This window comes from Miscanthus floridulus, chromosome 14 (genome assembly GCF_019320115.1).
Source record: "Miscanthus floridulus cultivar M001 chromosome 14, ASM1932011v1, whole genome shotgun sequence".
NCBI lineage: Eukaryota > Viridiplantae > Streptophyta > Magnoliopsida > Poales > Poaceae > Miscanthus > Miscanthus floridulus.
Window position 1 is genome coordinate 38,360,598 of NC_089593.1, and position 15,982 is coordinate 38,376,579.

Below are 15,982 nucleotides of genomic sequence, written 5' to 3' on the forward strand. Positions count from 1 at the left end.
TGGGTGCTTGGCAACACTAGCGGATGCTCGGCAAGACTGGTGAGTGGTTCACTCACCTAAGCTGGTGATCCTATGGGCCAACAAGTGGTATCGCTAGACTAACCGCTAGCGATGACGGGCGGTTCGGAGTTGGGCGACAGCAGTGGCACTGCTGTGGCTGCCCAGCCACGACCAAAGGTCATTGTTCGCACGGTGCGCGAGGTTAGCGACACCAGTTGGCCGACGCTGACTCGCACCAACTATGGAGAGTGGTCAGTGACCATGAAGGTCAAGCTCAGAGCCCGACGGGTCTGGAATGCTGTTGATAAGGGCACCAAAAATGAGGAAGATGACATGTCAGCGTTGGAGGCTATCCTCGCTGCTATACCGGTGTAGTACAGGGAGTCGTTTGGGGCAAAGAGCTTGGCTAAGGAGGCATGGGAGGCTATTGCGGTGATGCGCGTTGGTTTCAACCATGCAAAGAAGGCAACGGCCCAGCTTCTGAAGCAGGAGTACGCCCTCCTCAAGTTTAAGGATGGTGAAATGGTGGAGGACTTCTCCCTCCGCCTGCAGACGCTCATCAGCAAGCTGAAGAGCCATGGCGTCACCATCGACAAAGAGGAGGCGGTCTCCAAGTACCTCCACTCTGTGTCGACAAAGTACATCCAGATCACTCTCTCGATAGAGACGATGCTGGACTTGTCCACCCTCACCATTAAGGATGTGACAGGCCGTCTGTGGGCGGTGGACGAGCGCCTAGAGCAGGCGACAACAACGAAGGACAGCGGGAAACTCCTGCTGACAGAAGAGGAGTGGGCTGCTTGGAGGAACTCCGGAAAGGTAGCCTCCTCTAGCCGCGGTGGCGATGGTAAGCGCTGCGGTAAGACTTCTTCAGAGAAGAAGCAGGTCGACCCCAATGAATGTCGGTGTTGCGGGAAGATGGGCCATTGGACACGGGAGTGCCCAAAATGTAAGCAGGAGAAGAAGGCTCAGGCTCATCTAGCGCAAGCCGATGATGAGGATGAGGCCACTATCCTGATGGTGACATTCTGTGCACTGCACGACATCGAGGCCGAGGAAAGGGAAGAGGCAGAGATGGTGGAAGGACCTGGGAAGGCCCTAAAGACCGTCAAACTCGACGAACCAAGCGCCCAAGTTCACCTTGGATGTGTGGGCGCCGACCAGGAGCAGCGGTGGTATCTAGACTCTAGTGCCAGTAACCACATGACGGGCTCCAAGGCTTCCTTCTCCAAGCTCAACGACGATGTTAGTGGTACGGTGAAGTTTGGTGATGGATCAAGGGTGGCTATCTAAGGGCGTGGCACCATCATCTTTAGGTGCCAGAACAGGGAGCACCGCACGCTAACAGATGTATATTACATCCCGTAGCTATGTTCAAGCATCATCAGCATTGGTCAGCTAGATGAGAGCGGTAGCGAGGTACTGATCAAGGACGGAGTCCTTAGGATTAGGGACCAAGAACAGTGACTTCTTGCCAAGGTGAAGAGGTCCCTGAACCGGTTGTACCTGCTCGACTTGAAGGTAGAGCAACCGGTGTGCCTGGCGGCAAGGCACTTCGAGGAACCGTGGATGTGGCATGCCCGGTTCAGACATCTCAGCTTCGACGTGCTTGGTCGGCTCGAGAAGATGGTTTGAGGGCTACCCCACATCAAGCACGGAGGCAAGCTATGTGACAGCTGCCTGGCCAGGAAGTAGAGGAGGCTATCTTTCCTGAAGGTGGCCAAGTATCGCGCAAAGGACGCTCTCGAGCTTGTCCACGGCGACCTCTGCAGGCCGATCACGCCTACTACAAACGGTGGTCGGCGGTACTTCCTCCTGCTCGTGGATGATTGCAGTCGCTACATGTGGCTGCAACTCCTAATGAGCAAGGATGAAGCAGTGACGGCGATTAAGAAGTTCAAGACACGCGCGGAGGCCGAGAGCGGCAAGAAGCTCCACGTACTGAGGACTGATCGCGGTGGCGAATTCACTTCGGTGGAGTTCGCTGCGTACTACGCAGATCAGGGTGTGGGGTAACACCACACTGTGCCATACCCACCACAACAAAATGGCATGGTGGAGAGGTGGAACTAGATGGTGGTCGGCATGGCCCGATCCATGATGAAGGCAAAAGGTATGCCGACAAGGTTCTAGGGAGAGGCGATGACCACGGCGGTGTTCATCCTCAACCGCGCTCTGACCAAGGCCCTGATGGGCAAGACGCTATTCGAAGCTTGGTATGGACGCAAGCCAAGCGTGTCCTTCCTTCAGACATTTGGCTGCATCGGCCACGTCAAGAAGACGAAGCCGAACCTCACCAAGCTGGAGGACAGGAGCACACCGATGGTGTTCCTAGGCTACGCGGAGGGTACCAAGGCATACTGGCTCTATGACCCACGCGGAGACAAGGTGTTTGTCTCGCGTGACATTGTGTTCGACGAGGAGGCGGCTTGGGACTAGAGCAGTCTGAGTAAGGGGGAAGCTGGCGGCTTCACCAGCACCTTCATCGTCAAGCACTTGGTCATCCACGGTGGTGGAGACGTAGGGGAAGAGGTGCCAAGCACTCCGACGGTAGAACCGAGCACTCCTGCGGCAGTGTCGAGCACTTCGGGAGGGATGCCGAGCACTCTGGGAGGAGGGCCGAGCACTCTTGGAGGGATGTCGAGCACACCAGGAGTGGTGCCGGGAGGTTCTGCAGTGGTGGCGACCACTCTAGGACGGGTGCCGAGCACTCCCATGGCGGAGCCAAGACATCTTGCAGTGGTGTCGACCACTCCAAGACTAAGGCTGAACACTCCTACAGTGTGGCCGAACACTGCAGGAGTTATGACAAGCAGTCCAGAAGTAGTGCCAAGCACCCAAGGTGCTGTGCCAAGCACTCTGGCGGAACAGGAAACTCCATCGACACCGATCGAGTTTGCCTCACCTCCAAATGATATCACTGAGTTTGTGGATGCCTTCCATGAAGGTGAGGAGGTGCGGTTCCACAGGCTGGATGACGTCATCGATGGCACAGGTCCCTCAGGTCTAGCGGGCAGGCTGCTCAATGACATAGAGCTACTACTCGTCAGTGCAGAGGAACCACCCACGTTCGCGCTAGCCGAGCGCGATGGAAACTGGCGATGGGTGATGCTGGAGGAGATGAAGGCGATCAAGGAAAGCGAGACATGGTAGCTCGTCGATCCACCTCCATGATGTTGTCCAATCAGCCTAAAGTGGGTGTACAAAGTCAAGCGGGATGAGCTCGACGCCATCAAACACAAGGCGTGCCTCATCGCCCGGGGCTTTTTTCAGCGCGAGGGCATAGACTTCGAGGAGGTCTTTGCGCCAGTAGCGCGCATGGAGTCAATCCATTTGGTACTTGCCTTGGCAGCAACAAAGGACTGGCGCGTCCATCACTTGGACGTTAAATCGGCCTTCCTCAATGGCAAACTGGCGGAAATAGTCTTCGTCAGGCAACCCCTAGGTTTCGCCATCGAGGGAGAGGAGCACAGGGTGCTCCGACTACGCAAGGCGCTCTACGGGCTGTGGTAGGCCCCCCGAGCATGGAACACCAAGCTTGACGCCACGCTGGGCGAGCTTGGGTTTCAACGGTGCGCAACCGAGCACGCTCTCTACACGCAGCGACGGAGGAAGGAGGAGCTCATTGTCGGCGTGTATGTGGACGACTTGATTGTCACCGACGCGCGCACGGAGGACATCAATAGCTTCAAGCGTGAGATGGCGGCTCGTTTTTGAATGAGCAATCTTGGCACACTCTCCTACTACCTCGGCATCGAGGTGAGACAGGGGAAGGAGGAATTCACGCTCGGTCAGAGCGCGTATGCCTCCAAGCTGTTGGAGCGGAGCGGCATGGCTAAGTGCAAGCCATGTGTGACTCCAATGGAGGAGTGGCTGAAGCTGACAAAGGCTAGCACCGTGGCAAAGGTGGATGCAACACTCTACCGGAGCATCGTCGGCGGTCTGCGCTACCGAGTCCACACGAGGCCAAACATTGCGTTCGCCGTGGGCTACGTCAGTTGCTTCATGGAGGATCCCAGTGAGGATCACTGTGCTGCAATGAAGCGGCTACTACGCTACGTCGAAGGGACGGTGGATCCAGGGATCATCTTTCCTAAGACCGGCAGGAGTAGGCTGCAACTCACTATGTTCAGCGATGCAGATATGGCGGGGGACATCGACGGATGACAGAGCACCTCTGGCGTGCTCGTCTTCCTCGGGTCGGCCCCAATTTCATGGCTGTCGCTGAAACAGAAGGTGTTGGCGCTATCTACGTGCGAGGCAGAGTACGTAGCGGCGGCCACAGCGGCGTGCCAAGTTGTGTGGCTACGCCGGCTGCTGGGTGAGCTGACCGGCATGGATTCTCACTCACAAGCACTGATGGTGGACAACCAGCCCATCATCGCCCTTGCGAAGAATCTGGTTCTGCACGACCGGAGCAAACACATCGACGTGAAGTTCCACTTCCTCAGAGACTGTGTCGATGGAGGGCAGATCGTCATCGAGTTTGTCGAAACTGGTCGACAACTCGTCCTCACCAAACCGCTCGGACGTCTTCGACTCACGGAGCTGAAGGAGATGATCGGCATGGAGGGGGTACAAGAGATAGCAGTAGGTTTAGGGGAAGATTGTTAGAATAAACTACTATTTTTCCTTGTGTGAACACAGCAAGGGAATGCGGCGCCGAAAGGCCCCCTGCTGTGATACTATAGCCGCTGCAGGTACAGGCGCTGCATGGCTCACCTGCAGCACTGCAGCCATGCAGTGGCCGGCGCAGAGTCAGCCCTTTATGTTATCTAGTTACTATTACAGCATGTGGGTTATACTATGACTAGATAGATAGAGTTGTATAAATAGACTACCATGGCAACTCAGTAAAGAGAGTTCAGATTTGCCATCTCAGACAGGGCTTCGGCCAACGCTGGTGTCTTGTATTGTGCGTGCATGCTCTGTTCTCCCTTCTTCTTCTAGCTCCAGCCATAGTGTGTGGGACGGACAACGCTTGTTTGTGGTCGGCACGGCTAGTGGGTGCTCGGCAACACTAGCGGGTGCTTGGTAAGACTGGTGAGTGGTTCACTCACCTGAGCCGGTGATCCTGTGGGCCAACAGAGATGGCCATAAAAAGGATGTCCTCGAGGCGAAAAGACGCCGAAAAAAATGAGTGCCCAAAAATTGATGATCTTGTGAGTGATTTCAAGAGACTTCATTGATCTGGTATGAGAACTCATTAGTATTCAATAGCATGCTGCTACCTATAGTTTTGGATAGCAAGTTGCTGAACTTATCTTTTATGCAGGATAGGAGCCGGAGGTCAGAGAGATAGGAGGCAGCTCTAAAATGTCAATTCTAAGAGATAGGAGCTTTCTGGTGTAAAATTTGAAAACTTTTTTTGCTTGTAATGTTATGCCCACAGCCCCTTGTAATGTGTATGGTACCTTGTGGATGTATGCTGAAATTTGCTACTTCATTTCCTTTTCGATGAAACAAGAGGATCACCCACTGATTTTATTGATATTTAAAAAAAATAAAGTACAGCTTGGTACAAAAGAATCAAGATACAAAGAAGGAGATGAAGAAAATAAGGAAAATTACACAAATGCTTTCGCACAAACATAGCCAAGCTTTTTTTTTTTTATCTTTCTTTCCACGCATTGAAGCTGATTTGTCCATTATAAAAAATGACATCATTTCTGGTCAGCCAGATGACCCAGCAGGCAGTGATAAAATCTCGCTAAAAATACTGCTCCCAAAAGCTTCTCTAGCTTCTATAACCATATCTAATGGCTACAAGTTCAGGTTCCAATTAATTGAGATCAAGTTCCAACAATTAAGTTTGACTGAAAGAACACTCAGCTTGTTTCTTCAGGTCCGCTATGGCATAGAACACAGCTTATAATCATCAAGATGCATGTTCTTTCTTCTCAGTAGATTCCTAGTGTTTAGTCTGTCCCTGAGCAGTAACCAAAAGAAAAATTTGTGTGTGTCCAAATTGCTGGAGGCCCAGAGCCAAATAAATAGAGAAGAGCAGTATGGCCAATAAGAATCTGATATGCCTTTCTGCTACTGAATTTCGATGATCCCCAGCAGTAACTCAAATGATCATTTTGATTTTCATCATGGTTTGCTTCCAGTATTTGATCCTCAAGTTGAACTAGTTGATCAGCTAGTTGTGATAGTGGTAGACTAAATAACTGTTGTGGATATAGATCCTTGAAAGCCTGATTTTGGTTGTGACCAGTCCATTTGTCTGTCCAAAAGAGGGTGGTGTCACCACTATTTGGGTTACAGGATACTAGAGAATAAAAGTTACTAAACAAACTGATGACCTCTTGAAAATCGACAGACATCTCTGCAAGGTTAGATATCTCTGAAAATTTGATCATTTCTAATAGCCCAAATAGACCAGCACATTGTGAGAATAATCTCCATGAAAAAGGGAAACTGAAGTTGGGCTCTGAGAATAATACAACCCAGACTAGCCTAGCAGTCAATGGCAAAGAGACAGGCCAAAAACAAATGATATGTAATAATCGACAATCGACAAACCAGCAACAATAGATATGTAATAATAATATACACATGCATAACCAGCAAAGTTGTCCATACATCACTGCAGATAGATGATACTTGTTGTCCACACAGTACACAGTACATATATAGCTAACATAAGGTGTTCATACATATGTATCACCATACATAGTTAATAACATATATAAGTTCATCACACTGCCAGGGGTCATCACCTTATCAGTAGTTGTCAGCCATGATCACAGCTCGAACTTCTTGAGGAGGTCCTCCACCTTCAGAGCCACGACATTCAGCAAGGGAGCAAATGCGGCCATCGCCTCATCGAACTTGTCCCGCCTCTCAGCCAGCTTGTTAGCCACTGCTTTGATGTCGTCAAGAGTCCAATGAATTGCATCTAGCTTTTGGTGGACGGGTTTCAGAACCGTGTTCAGGGCCTCCTCCATGGTCCTTGCAGGGACCTCAAAAGATCCAGCCTACAATCAGCAGACAATCAGCAGTTGAGGGAATCGATAAATAAGATTGCCATAATGTACACATTTCATTCCGCTGAAATTGACACTTTAGTAATCTAACAAGACACAGAACCACTGTTTCTATCGCTTTGTAAAATAACACTACAATTATTTCAGCATTTTGCATCCAGGTTGCATAGGCTCTAATCTACAACTTAATCTCAAGCATCATACGCTCAAACAGCAGAGTATACACAGAACTAATTTCTAAGTTATACACAATTTTTGTAAATTACCTGGCACAGCTATAAATTGTTGTAACAAAGAACAAGTCTTTTTGTATAACACAAGTGTTTTCTACAGCATCTACAAGAAAGTTTTGTTTCTGGCCAAAAGTCTCCAACTACACGGGCCAGGTTGTTCCCCAGCAGCGTAGTGAAGAATAAACATCAGCTGGGGAGCAAATAGGATAAATGTGACAGCTACAGGTTTAAATTTTTCACATGCCTGCAGTGTTATTAATAGGTACAAGAGGCATCAAAAGAGTAAAACCGAGCTGCACAGAGCAAACCTGTACATTAATAAACTGCAGTGTATGGATTACACTACCGGAAACACCTAAGTTGCCGAGTGTCCCCACCTTTGCCGTGGGCACGATTTCGGGCACTCGGCAAACATGGTGTTTGCTGAGTGTCCCAAATACGACACTCGGCAACAATAAAACTCACGGCATAACAGTTTATACCGAGTGCCTACACTCGGCAAAAAATAGACACACGGCAACTTCATGTCCGGTAGTGCCTACACTCTAACACTGTTTCTTTTCGGCGAGAGCTAAATTGCACACGGCAAAATGTTTGCCGAGTGCCCGATAAATGGCACTCGGCAAAGTTGGCTTTGCCGGAACTGTTTATGGCGAGTGCTGTTCGCCGAGTGTTACACTCGGCAAACAATTTGCCGAGTGTTTTAGGTATTTTGCCGAGTGTTTCGGACACTCGGCAAACTCAAGGAGTCCGGTAGTGTTAGAGGAGATTCCTTTCAAATTTCAAAACTTTAGTCCTATTTTGTCAAGGGAAAATTTTAAGTTTTGTTTAGATTTGAATTAAATCCTCAATAACAGAAATCCCCCTATAGAAGCAGGGCCTTACCTAGTTCTATCATGGAACCAACATCAACTATGGCGACTCAAAGGTTAGTGTAGTAGAGTTTCAGTCTAAAATTTCCTGATATGAATATCATTTGCAACATTTGGCAATAAGACACTAGTCACTTGCCAATAAGACACAAACACAGATCTAGGCATAAAAGATGATTACAATTCTTCGAACATGCATGGGAAAAGAAACATTTCAACTTCGACAGAAATCATCACACAAGTGAGGTAACAACATTCATAGATAGCTAGCACACCTAAATCCTAGCTTGCATCAATTTGTACGTAGTTTTAACTGAACCTAAAGCATTAGAAGGGAAACATGACCTAGAGCATTAGAAGGGATACCTGGCCATGGTTGGAGCCCCCGGCGGCGGCGGCGCAGAGCACGGTTGTGCGGAGCCGACGACGGCAATTCTTCTTCGAGGAAGAGGGCTTCGCTGGCGCCACCTCTGGTGCCGCTGCCTTCTTCTCCTTCCTGGCTGCATCTAGGATCCTCGCTGCCACAAGCTTCTTCGCCGTGGACCTTGTCGACGGTGGCGCCGCCACCGAGGAAAAGTGTGTGGCCTTCTTCTTGAACCCCGCCGCCGACGCCATCCCGTACTTCTTGTTGAACCCCAGAGGCGCCGACGCCGGCAGGGCGGCTAGGACGGCCTCCTCCTTCACCACCATTGATGTCGCAGGCGAGCAGCAGACAGCCGCCCTAGGGCAAACCTCCCAGTGGGTGGGTCCCTCCGCTTCCACCGCTTCTATGGCCTCGTCATCTCGGACGGCTATGGGGATGGCTGCGGTGGCGGGAGAGGCGAGAGAGTGGAGGCGGCTATGGCGGGGAAGGCGAGGGAGGAGGCCACGACAGAGTGAATGCAGAGTGATGAGTTCCAATACTTGTACTAACTGCTGTGAATGTGAAGGGACGCAACCGTTGGATGTCCTGCGCGCGCGCAGCTCCCCAATCTTTTCTTATCACATACGCGTGTTAACAACACGCTGTCTATAGTAAGACTCCGACAGAACGGCCTCACCGCCACCGGGTTTGAATTCATTTTAATATCCACTGAAGTTATTTTTAAAATTGAAACCACTTATTCCTCAAACTCACATACATAGAGCAATGGTAACACACTTATTTGGAGACCTGGAGGTCCCAGGTTTGATCCCCGTGTGAACCAAATTTTTATTACTACAGACGCATTATAATAACACACGTCTGTACCTAAAAATCCTTTAGATGCCAAATTTTTGCTCTGTTTTTTGCACTATTTTTTCCTTCATACAGAAGAATACATACGCAGCATTAGCAATTAACCACAAATCTGTAGCCAATCTGATGAGGGAAGAGAGGTTCCAGCTATTGATAAACCAACAGCAATAGATATGTAATAATATATAGATAGATGCACTTCCAGCCAAAGTACATCATAGAGTCCAATTGTTATCAGGCATCTGAATGTTCTTGAACCACTGTCGAAGACTACTTCATTTGATCTCTCATGTCATGCATATCAGCACACATATGAGCAATACACATAGGCATCCATTCATATCACAGGAGAAGCATCCCAGTTACACACACTTATGAGCAATTGACAAACATACATACACAGTTAACATCACAGCAGCCATAGAGATTCATACCAACAATTGACAAACTAGCAAATAATAGATATATATATTAATATATAGATAGATAGGTAGATGTTCCAGCCATAAGTTGTCTATCACCACCAGGGTCTGACATAATATATATAGTTACTACATACATCACAGAAAAGAACAGAGTTCAACAAAAGTCAACACGATAGCATGATAACATTAGTGGTTCGCCGGCTGTGGATTCATGGCGCCCTGCTGAGCTTACTGTGGAGGTCATTCACATTCTTAACCACGACCAACAGATGCCTACTAAAGTCGTCCATCTCCTTATTAAAACTATCATTCCCATCCTTCTTCAGAAGTTCGCCAAGAGTATGCTGCATTTTGTCCAGGCTTTGCACGATGGGTTTCACAGCCACTTGCAGGGCCCCCTCCATGGTAGATCGAGGGATGTCATAAGATCGAACCTACATACATCAACACAAACAGTTAGCAACATATATGATATATCACAGCTTCATATAAGGTAGCAGAGCAAGCTTCACTAGAAACATTCACATTTTCACTTGGCTTCACAGCAAAAGGCAGCAATGACAGTTTTCAGAAATAGCCATGACAGTTCAGGAAAATAGCCATGACAGTTTAGTCTTTAGAAATAAAACAACTATAACAGCAAGCTACAGGTGGAAAAATACAAGCATAGCTAATTTAAAGTCATAATTTTTTCCTTTTACAGAAAAGATGCATGCAGGAACAGAACAGATGCATTCATGCATACAGGAATAGAATAAAAGAAATTAATACCATACTCTATGCCAACTCAAATTGATTATCTTAGGTATTTTCTCCTCCGGTCTTCTTTTGATTGTGATTTGGATTAGTTAGTGATTTTGGTGCATTACAACATCCTATTGTAACTTCAAATGACGCAATAATATAATGATCCATTTAACTTTTGTGCAGTATCAATGGTTTTCAATTTCTGAATAAATTAATCTAGTAGTTGTAGAGCACGCATCGTTGAGCACCTCCTTTCCATATAGATTCAGGAAAAAGTGGACTTTATATGGAAATACCAACATATTATTACTTAACTGAAAGCAAAACTGATTTGTGAATACCTCAATTTTTATTAGCACCAATTTTAATCCTTATGAGTTATGACATTCATGTTATTTACTTATGTTTAATTATTGGAAGTATCTAACACATTTACAGCATGTCTGCAGCATTCCTAGTTCAGGGACTAAGCCCTAAAGATTTGGATTTTGTAAGCAAATGAATTCAGGCGTGACAAGAGAACTGGTGGCACTGCCGCTACTGATGAATGGTTGCAAACCCACTACACGGTACGTGCACTCCACATTGCTTCTGCTTTTACAGTTCTTCAAAATTGTGCATGTGGTTCGGTCTTACGATGCTAACCATGCCTTCCCTTGCAGGAAACCAGTCAGGCTGGTGGAGTACGTGCCAAGCCACCTGCTTTCTTGAAAGAACTGACCATTCTTTATGGCTCGAGCACCCCAAACAGGGGTACTTACCTATCAGTCGGTGGTTTTGGTACACCACCCACTTCACCAATGAGGTCATCGGGCCACATCGGCCGCTCCGGTGGCACCACTTCCAAAAGGGCAAGCATGGACAACATGGATGACAACCAACAACCCATTGGGCGCTACATGAAAGCCATATCAGACAGCCTTATTGCTAAGACTTCTCATGAGCGATCCCGACCCAGACCCAAGAGCCCGATTATATGGCCGAAGCGATGGAATTACTAGCACGTGATGGTGTTCAAGAAGCGACAGTGCTGTATTACAAGGCTTTAGATCTGTTCCGTGATGAGAAACGCGCTAAGCATTATGTGCTGATGAAATCAGCAAAGGGTCGCATTGGATGGATCGATTGGACCTGGAGTCAGGGCATGAAGTAGTTGCAAGGGTGGTCGTTAGCGTTAACTTGCATGTTCTAGTTGTTCTGTCATCGAGGTGTTTGAGTTATTTTTTTGGATCTTGTTTAGTAGTTTATTTTGAATTGTTTTTTCGATCTTGTTTAGTAGTTTATTACTTTGCATCGATGTATCGTATCCTGTTTGCCAAACTATGTTTGAATAATTAAAGTCGTTGTATCTTGTTTGTAATTTGCTGTGTAATCTTCATTCAGTGCACTATGTTCTTAATGTTGGGCAGAGAAATGGGTGAGCCATATAAATATTTGCTCTGAATTGTTTCGACTTCTTTCTTGCAGTAAGGCTACTGGGTTTGACTAGCTTCAACAGGCAGGACAGCGCAGTAGTGAGGTGTGTAGTGTGCTTATCACAAATCCAATCATTTGTACAGAGAAGTGATTAAACCTGTCCATCTTTTTTTTTTATGTAGGTTGTTATCGGCATGGAAAGTAGTGAAGAAAGCAGTGACGAATTAGAGATCAATTCAAGTGTAACTTCAAGTGATAGTGATTTCTGGGAATTGTGGTACGCTGCCGCAGTCGGAGCATATGCATTAGTTGCCTGCTCAAGTCAAGGTCCAGTGCTGAACCCTTCGTTGCATGTCCAAGATTTGTCAGGCCTACAATGGGTTCAGCTGAATTTGTCCATCAGACAAAGATGCTTTGATAACTTCTGTATGTATCCCGAAGCATTCCATCAGTTGCATAGAGCCTTAGTAGATCGGCATGGTTTGCAATCTACTGAAGAATTTGATTCCATGGAGGCTTTAGGGATGGTACTATGGGCTTGTGGGACAAGTTAGTCATAGACACAAATGAAATATAGATTTTACAAGTCACAGGGGTCCGTGAGCAAGAAGTTTGGTGAAGTGCTAGAAGCCTTATTCTCCTTCGCACACACGGTTATTCGGCCAAAGGTTGAAAACTACTCAACCGTTCATCATAAGCTCAGTAAATACTCACCTTACTTTGATGGATGCATAGGAGCTTTAGACGGAACACATATTCCTATTGAAGTAAGTTGCAAGGAATGTGATGATTACATAAATAGGACAGGAAGGACCACCCAAAATGTGTTATGTATATGCGACTTTGACATGCAGTACACTTACATTGGTGTGGGGATGGCAGGGGCAAATCATGGCATGTCCGTATTGAAGAAGGGTTTGGAGTGTCCCAATTATCCGCACCCACCACGAGGTTAGTTGGCTAACTTATGGAGTACTTGGAATAATTGTACTACTTAGAAGGCATATGGATTCTGTTGCTGAATTGGTGTATTTGTTTGCTGTTTTGTAGGTAGATATTATTTGGTGGACTCAGGTTATGCACTATCCCCGGGATATTTGAGCCCATATCCCATTACCGGGAGTTTGAAGAGTTCAAGGCGGTGTTTAACCACCACCATGCTAAGCTTCGTAATGTAATTGAAAGCACATTCGGGGTTACCAAAAAAAGTGGCGAATATTGAAAGGAATACCGTCCTATCCAAGTAAGAGGCAATCACTGATAATTGTTGCATGATGTGCACTTCATAATTTTGTAAGGGAGCAAACAAGCAGAGGGTCTTCAGTGAGCAACAGGTGTCAACATGGAGTCAGCCTGCGGTCTGATGAGAGGGCAATGTTAGCTGGGAGTCATTATATGTCAAAAGTTCATGACTGCATCACGGATGGACTTCGACGACTGTAGTTCAGGTATGTGAATTTATGATGCATGTTTTGTTATCTGTTTGGCACCGCCGTTTCAATTGGCGTGGTTGTTTGCCTTCATGTTCCACAGGACCTTATTTGTGGTGGCAAAAATGTGCAAAAAATGATGACTGATGCCTTGTCATGTTCCAGAGGACTTGTGACTGAACATGGTTGTGCAGCCTGCCAAGAAGATGACATGAAACATCTTGCAAGCAAAGTGAAGAAAACAAAAGGAGGAAAGTGCAATTGATGCAAGTGTGGCTGTTGGGGAATGCTTTTGATGATTTCTGTGGAATATATGTAATGCAATGGCCAAAACATTATTTTGCAACTGCATGTTGTGGCCCTATGTATGAACGTCTGTGTGTACTAATGGTCAAGACTATGGCCAGAATTAGCTCTCTAGTATAGTGTCATTTATGGCCAGAATTAGCTCTCTAGTGAACTTCTCTAAGTATATATATTGGGATGACCTTAGGTGTTAGTTTTTAACCTAGCTAGGTCCTAATCCAGCTAGCTACCTAAATGTGAACAGCTTGTGATATTTTGTTGTGATATAATCTGTTGATATGGTTGAACTGTGCTCAGATTTGGTTGTTTGTATGCAGTTAGCATTTTCTTGCTCTAAAACTTGAGTGTCTATCAACTAGAGTGAAGTGGTGATGATTAATGATGATAATAACTTTAGAGGTATCCTACCTGTTTTTGTTCCTGCAGTTTGGCAATTGAAAGTCCAATCTAGAGTTAATTTCTTTCTTTGGCTACTTTCAAAGAATAAGACACTGACAAGAGATAACCTGAACATTAGGAAAAAGCTAGATGATTTGACATGTCTCTTTTGTAAAGATAATGAATCTGTGCAGCACTTATTTTTTGAGTGTGTAGTTGCAAAACAGATGTGGCTCTGTTTTTCAGAGGTTTGTGATAGAGAAATAGGCCAAAATTTCTTGCCAATCGGGCAGATGTGTTTAAGTAATAAAAAGTTTGTAGTTTGCAACTCTTTTTGTGCTGCAGCCCTGTGAGGGCTATTGAAACTAAGAAATAGCATATGTTTTCAGGGAGAGTCGTGGAAGGTCCTGAGGATTTTGCTTTTGAGAATTGCAGCTATGCTGCGTACCTGGGTGATCCTGTTCCCTCAGACAAAGAGACTGGAATTCTCTGGGAGACTGGAGAAGCTGAAAAATATTGCTTCAAGACTGGCAAGACTAACTGGATGAATCAAGTGAAGGATAGCTAGGACATGTTCATGTTCATAACTGGGATGATCTTTTGATTCCTGAAGAAGTGAAGAAGAAGCTAAGCACTAAGTCTGAAAGTGCAGGAAGTGGAATGGCCTGGGTCAGTCTCGACCTGGAAAAGAGAATGGAGATGCTTTAAACCTTGAAGTTCCTGGAACGTGGTGGATATGCATGCTGATCTGAACTTGAAGTGGTGCTTATGCTTAGTTTGCAGCAGATATAGCTATTTTGGGAAGTCTGTTTAGGTTCTTTTTCTATAAGGTGATCTGAGGGTTGTGGAAACCATGTGTGAGTTTTCGGCGGAGAACTGTATTGATGGGTGTGATCCACCTGAATGCTATAATCTGTGGATGGTTTTCTTGTCTTTGCTAATGCTAAGAAATGATGATAATAACTAGGTCTCTTTATGCTGATATCTTCAATTGCCAAGTTGGCTTTTGTCCTATCAAATACTTGGGGGTTTTAGTTAGTCCTAGTAGGCTTCATCACGTGATCGATTTGCCAGCTTAGGAAAGCAGGACTTGGTGATAGATGTGTGCTTTTGGCACTGCAATGTGGAAGCTCAGTTTTTGTCAAATATTTGCCACTGCCGAAATGCCATGATACTAACTGCCATTCCAAGTTGGCTTTTGGAGGCCCAATTAGCTAGCACTAATTAGTGAGAAGCCCATCTTTGGAAAATGAAGGGAATTAAGAGGCCGGTGTGCAGGCTAGCCGATCGTCTCCAGTTATACGTCGTGTCCCTTGACTCGTGGGAGGGTAGAGGCCGGTGCAGGCTAGCAGTTACTTCTCGACTCCAGGCCAGTTCTACTCCCCCATTAGTAGTTGCTTCATCACTTGCAGCTTGCACGATCTGCCACTCGATCGATCACTTGCCTCAACCGTATACGTCCATCTACATCATGCTTTCCGGTACTTCCTGATCAATCTTGTTGGAAGATCAGGCCACGCAGCAGCGGATCAACATGACCAACTTTGCTGTAAACCTTGCTCCGTTCGTGCCCGATGGCCTTGAGATTGAAGACTGGGCACGGCCTGCGCGTGGAAGGATCATCATCAGTGGCAACCTGCCTCGCCGCCATGATGAGTATGCTATCGTTACAGTTCTCCCTCCCCCCTCAATAGGACAATCTGTATGATGGTATGGGTGAGGTTGTGAATGACTTTGAGGAAGAGCATCATGTTAGAGTTCTTTTCAGTTGCTTGTCACCGCTTGGGCTCTGTTTGATTCAGTTTCATTCACCGGTTGCTAGATAAGCTATGGTTAACTTAAGTCCTCATCAATTAGATGCTGTTCGTCAGATTGTGGTACAAGAGCATGATAGAGGAATCAATCTGAGAAACTGTCCTTTCACTAGAATGTGTTGGGTTATGTTTCTTGCTTTTCCGTTGGATTTC

General features: G+C 46.5%; 2 protein-coding genes across 2 annotated transcripts; one reads left to right on the forward strand and one right to left on the reverse strand.

Moving 5' to 3' along the window:
* Positions 1-3,717: 3,717 nt before the first annotated feature.
* Positions 3,718-4,167, forward strand: LOC136503370 (uncharacterized mitochondrial protein AtMg00810-like). The gene has a single exon (XM_066498466.1). It carries the CDS (start codon positions 3,718-3,720, stop codon positions 4,165-4,167), a length of 450 nt encoding a protein of 149 aa, XP_066354563.1.
* A 2,402-nt stretch (positions 4,168-6,569) lies between these two features.
* LOC136506113 (uncharacterized) lies at positions 6,570-8,952 on the reverse strand. Its single transcript, XM_066501236.1, has 2 exons — positions 8,461-8,952; positions 6,570-6,980 (listed from the first exon to the last, which is right to left on the reverse strand). The coding sequence occupies exons 1-2, from the start codon at positions 8,782-8,784 to the stop codon at positions 6,747-6,749; spliced, it is 558 nt and encodes a 185-aa protein (XP_066357333.1). The 5' UTR covers positions 8,785-8,952; the 3' UTR covers positions 6,570-6,746.
* Positions 8,953-15,982: the final 7,030 nt, after the last annotated feature.

Bases quoted from the DNA above. Each gene is read 5' to 3' on its own strand.
- LOC136506113 (XM_066501236.1), bottom strand. From the start codon at position 8,784: ATGGTGGTGAAGGAGGAGGCCGTCCTAGCCGCCCTGCCGGCGTCGGCG. The intron at 6,981-8,460 runs GTATCCCTTCTA...TGCTGATTGTAG, and splicing joins GGGGCTCCAACCATGGCCAG to GCTGGATCTTTTGAGGTCCC.
- LOC136503370 (XM_066498466.1), top strand. From the start codon at position 3,718: ATGAGCAATCTTGGCACACTCTCCTACTACCTCGGCATCGAGGTGAGA.